The following is a 5,554-nucleotide window of genomic DNA, read 5'->3' as shown; positions in this document are numbered from 1 at the left end:
CCTCTTGGTTGAAATTTGGTCAGCAGAAGTTCAAACCAACCTTTAGCAACAGGGAGGAGATTTTTAGGATCAGATGGTGCATATCTTGAAGAAGTGTCATGAATTTTAATGATCCATTCAACAAAAATGTACTTGAAGCGAAAGTGATCAACAGTAATTCCTGTAAGAGGACAACCGATAGTCGACAATGGAGTAGGGAGTTATGGTAAAGGGTATACATTATAGAGATTGTGGAGTGGTGGTAAAGGGTATACATTGCCGACACTAAAGTGGATAGAGCAGCCATCATCCCTCGCAGAGGCATATTTCCAAAGTTATTTTACCAGTTTAAGATAGATGGGTCAGAGCAGAATGGCGAAGTACCTTGACCATCCCTGCATTTGCATGCCCATGTTCAGGTTGATGTATGTTTCCCTTAGCTGAGAGAAGTTTGGTCGTTGTTCATTAATGACTTCTAGAAGATATTCGTTACCAAGAAAATTTTAGCAACCATAAGGAGTGTTTGGAGATGGAAGGAAATATAAAACAGATGAAGAAGAGAGAAGTTTTGTATGGAAGAGTAACAAAATAGATGAAGAAAATGAGGGGAACAAGTATGGTATAAATAGAAGTAAGGAAACATAATTGACTAGATAATCGATTCAGTTCATAAAACTATAGACCTCGAGACACAAAAAACAATTAATGACGGAATAAGATGGTTGGGCATTAATGACACTTACTGTTTACAAGACTAGTGTTAGCTAGTAATGATGATTACTTGTTAACAAATTAGATAATGAATTAGATAAATGAATTAGATAAGATGTGCTAAGTATCATTATTTCCAATGAAAATCGTTACCCAATGTGTTAAATAATTAATACATTGTGTTCAATAAGTGATAGGAGTCATACGAATGAATAAACTTATATTATTATTTTAACACCTATTTATTGGAGTGAACTCTTCAGTTTCCAAAGGAGAGAATTTTTCAAAAAGAAAATATTCTGACCTCAGATGTTTTTGGTACAAGAGAACTTCACTTTCAAAAGTATTATATCTCAAAAACTGCAAATAAAGTAAATGCCTCAGAGTCTCTTTCTTATTATGAGAACATGAACATCTTGAAATTACATTTTTTCATTTTGGACAAGACACCATGTTAAGGTTCTTCATAATGAAAATAAATCTATCTTCAGCAAGGGGTTTTGTAAAGATACCAGCCTATTGATTGTCTGTGTCTATGAATTTTAAAGATAGAACTCCCTTTTGTACATAGTCTCGTATAAAGTGATGTTTAATATCAACATATTTATCCCTAGAATGTAAAATGGGATTCTTGGATAAACAAATAGCATAAATATTATCACATAAGATAGGAATGTTACTCTCATTTATTTGGAAATCTTCCAGTTGACTCTTCATCCAGAGCATCTGTGTGCGGCATCCAGAAGCAGAGATGTACTCGGCTTCTGCAGTTGAGAGCGCTATTGTAGATTGCCTCTTACTGGACTATGAGATCAAATTATATCCCAGAAACTGGAATCTTCCGGAAGTGCATTTTCTCTCTAGTCTATCTCTAGCATAATCAGCATCACAAAATCCTACTAACTTGTATTCCCTTGATTTTTTATAACACAGACCAAGGTTAGTAGTACCTTTTAGATACCTAAAAATCCTCTTAACAACAGTTAAGTGAGATTCTCTAAGATCTAATTGGAAGCGAGCACACAAGCATACACTAAATAAAATATCATGCCTAAAAGCATCCAAATATAATAGAGAACATATCATATCTATGTATAGCATCTGATCAACCTTACTACTTACATTATCTTTATCAAGAATGGAGGTAGGATGCATGGGAGTCTTTTCTATCTTACAATCTGATAGATCGAATTTCCTCATAAGTTCCTTAGTATGCCTGCTATGATGAACGGAAGTTTCTTAAGAGCCTTGATTGATTGGAAGTCCCAGAAGGAACTTGAGTTCTCCCATCAGACTCATTTCAAATTCTGCTTGCACAAAGTAGTGTTAGCATAACCAAATGTAATATCATCAACATATATTTGTACTTCTAGAATGTCATTTTTGATTGAATTATAGAACAAGGATGTAAATACCTTTCCTCTGATGAAATCATTTTCTAAGATAAAGTTGCTTAATATTTCATACTAAGCTCTGGTAGCTTGTTTCAGATCGTACAAATATTTCTTGAGTTTAAAAACGTAATCAGGATTTTTATGATCTTCAAAACCAAGAGGTTGTGTACATACATTTCCTCTGTTATGTAACCATTCAGAAATGCACTCTTAATATCCATCTGATATAAGATGATGTTATGATTTACAACAAACGAAATTAAAAGACGAATAGACTCTAACCTGGAAACTAGTGCAAAGGTTTCTCTATAGTCAAATCCTTCTTGCTGAATATAGCCTTGTGTAACCGTTTGATCTTTGTTTCTTACCACGTCTCCTTTTTCATTTAGCTTGTTCCTAAAGACCCACTTGGTTCCAATCACATGAGTTCCCGTGGGTCTTGGCACTAGATCCCACATATCATTGACTGAGAATTAACTTAGTTATTCTTGCATAGCCATAATCCAATTTGTGTATAGAAGCTCTTCATCTATAGATGTTTGTTCTAAAAGGGACACTGAACCCAGAAGAGTCTCTTCAGATGGTTTTAATGACGATCTTGAAAATTCTAGTAACTCACGCTGAATGTCTTACTGGATGTTATGACATACACAATTACACAACACAAATAATTAAAACAGAAACGCATAAAAACAATAAAGAACACACAAAATTGTTTACCTAGTTCGGTTCAAACAACCTACTATGGGGGCTACCAAGCCAGGGAGGGAATCCAATATAAGCAGAATTAATTCCGAGTTAAACTCCCCCGTTTACAACTCCTCACTTAAAACCTACCCAATGTTATTCCAATCTATTCCTAGACCTGAGTATCTCCACTCACTCCCCCTTAATCACAGCAGTGATTACAAATAAACATTACACAAATTCAGAGAGAAGACATACTTCAAAAACACACCTTGATCTGCTTAAAAGCTTCAATCAAGAGACACACACTCGTGCTTAAAAGCTTAGAGTGACAATTAACAGAAACAACATATTTCAACGCAATCATCAAAGACAATTGCTTGGAGTACAAGAGACAGCTACTAAACTATGGTTCTTCACAATTAACAATCTTTCTCTCTGAGTTCCAAATTAGGATTGCAGACTTTTTATATGTAGCTCTTGGGCCTTGGGCCTTTTTAGAAACAAATTAGGGTTAACCAAGTTAACCTAATTTACACACTATCTGGTTGTTACAGAATATGCTGTCAGCAAAATCTTCTGGACGAAATATTTAGCACACAATGAAAGGTTTCCTAAATTGTATATTGAGAGAAATCAGGAAACACAATCAATAAAATATAACAGCTTCTGCTGTCACACAAGGATGTCATGACATCGGTCATGACATTCACTACAGAACCTGTATTAGCTTAACACATATGCAGCCTGCATAACACACTATCAAACATGTCATGACATCAGTCAAGACATTAAATACTCAGGTATGTTCTGCCATAAATGCAGCCAACATGAAAAACATCTTCAATCTCCCCCTTTGGCAAATTTTTGGCTAAAACAACCAGTCACACCATATCAGAGAAACACTTGCAGCAGAAACAAAGCAAACAAAACACAATCAGAGCTAATACAGTACAGACAACATACACCACCAGTATGCACACAGTGCTCAAACAGATCAAAACCAACCACACCACAAGAGCAGCACAAGCACAAACAGATCAACAAAAAAATAAGCACATCAAATTTGTTGATCACACAACCACCATACTTGTTGTTCTGGGGTGACATTACTACTTCTCCCCCTGTTTGGCCATAAAATTTGCCAAAACAAACTACTGTCTTCTCCCCATAATTCAAGTTCAAACAAAACTTAAACTGAACTAAATCGAATAAAATGCAAACAAAGCTAAACGAAAGAAGGCAAAACATAAAAAAACAAAAGAAACAAACAGAACTCCAGCTGCATTTACTGTCCGGAGTCAGACCCACTTGAGGTGCCTGCATAACTTCCTTTCTCAGAGCCATCAGTAGGACTGGTACTCTCTTTTTCCACATCTTCTTCAGGTTCTACTTCCTTCTCTTGTTCATCTTTATCTTCCATCTTTACAGCATCTGAAAATTCCTTATTCTCATCCATTTCCAGAGTGCTTATCATCTTTTCAAGGGATATCTTCCTAGCTTCCAGCTCTTTGCAGGTCTCTTTTAACATTGCTATGACTTCTGCTTTGCTGGCTGATGCTCTAGACGTGGATGTTTCAGCCGATGTCATGACAATGTCTGGAACATGCGTATCTTGAAACAATTTATAGTGGAAAGCCAAGGGACTTTCTCTTTTGCATACTATATCATGCTCATTGAGAATGTTGGGATACTGAGTCAGAATTATGCCACACAGGAGGGATGGAAAGGCAATTGTACCCTTAACACTGAAGGTTCCAGCATGCTTCATAGTTTGATCGAAAATATATGTTCCATAGTCAAACTTTGCCTTTGCTCCTACAACATACATAAATCTGCCAAGAACAGTTGAAATAGTGGACTTGTGATTCGTTGGTACCCAATTAGCTGCTCCTATCTTGTGAAGCATTGCATACTTGATGCTCAGTTTACTTGCAGTTAGTTTCTCTTTTAGGGGCTAGCTATTTACCTGCTTGGTTGTGATCACTTGACAAGCTTTGTTGTCTCTCACAAACACCTTTCTAAAGTCCACACTCCTGTTGTTTCCACGATCTTCAAATAGGTTCACCACAAATTCTTTGACCAACTTCTCATAACACTTGGGAAGATTGCAAACAGTCTTCAATAGTCTAGCTTCCAGAATTAGCGCTAAGACTTCCTTGTTCTCAAGAGAATTTTGAGTCAATTCCCTTTCAATATCCAGTCTCTTTTGGAGCACATATTTCCACCTACTGGCACTAGAGGCATAGTGGAATGACACATTATCAATAGGAACTTCATGAATACTTGCAGCAAGCTTGCTGGTTGTAGGCTTCTTCCTTGATGGAATGTCAGGAACATCCACTTTAACATCAGACTCAGATTCAACAATTTCCCACTCCTTTCTTTTCTTTGGAAAAACCTTGCTCCAGGATTTTGATGGACCAACCCCTGTACTCTTTGCCACAACTTTGCTCTTGATAGGACCAGCAGAAGTACTCTTCTTCTTGACAGAGTCTTTGACAGGGCTTTTCACTTGTGCACTTTTTTTAGGGGACCTTTGGGAAACAACTTTGCCTTTTCTTCTAGTCATTAGCCTGTTGGCTACACTTGGATTTAGGGAGGCAGGCAACTCGTTGTCAGAATACTCATCTAAGTCTACCACATTGGTACCTATTTCAGTATTGACCTTAGTGTGCTCATTATCTTCGATGTCATTGACATCCTCAGTAACATTGGTATTCTCAACAATTCCTTGTCCATCCTTGTTGATCTCCTCTTATGCTGGGTCACAACCAGAAGTG

At 36.8% G+C, this 5,554-nt stretch overlaps 1 protein-coding gene across 1 annotated transcript; it reads right to left on the bottom strand.

Annotated features, from left to right (window-relative positions):
* Nucleotides 1-4,059: 4,059 nt before the first annotated feature.
* On the bottom strand, nt 4,060-5,343 carry LOC131627790 (uncharacterized). Its single transcript, XM_058898647.1, has 2 exons — nt 4,741-5,343; nt 4,060-4,668 (listed from the first exon to the last, which is right to left on the bottom strand). The coding sequence occupies exons 1-2, from the start codon at nt 5,341-5,343 to the stop codon at nt 4,060-4,062; spliced, it is 1,212 nt and encodes a 403-aa protein (XP_058754630.1).
* Nucleotides 5,344-5,554: the final 211 nt, after the last annotated feature.

Source organism: Vicia villosa, unplaced genomic scaffold, assembly GCF_029867415.1.
Source record: "Vicia villosa cultivar HV-30 ecotype Madison, WI unplaced genomic scaffold, Vvil1.0 ctg.000402F_1_1, whole genome shotgun sequence".
Taxonomy (NCBI): domain Eukaryota; kingdom Viridiplantae; phylum Streptophyta; class Magnoliopsida; order Fabales; family Fabaceae; genus Vicia; species Vicia villosa.
The sequence above is the reverse complement of the archived record's forward strand: the minus strand, read 5'-3'. Positions and strand labels throughout refer to the sequence as shown.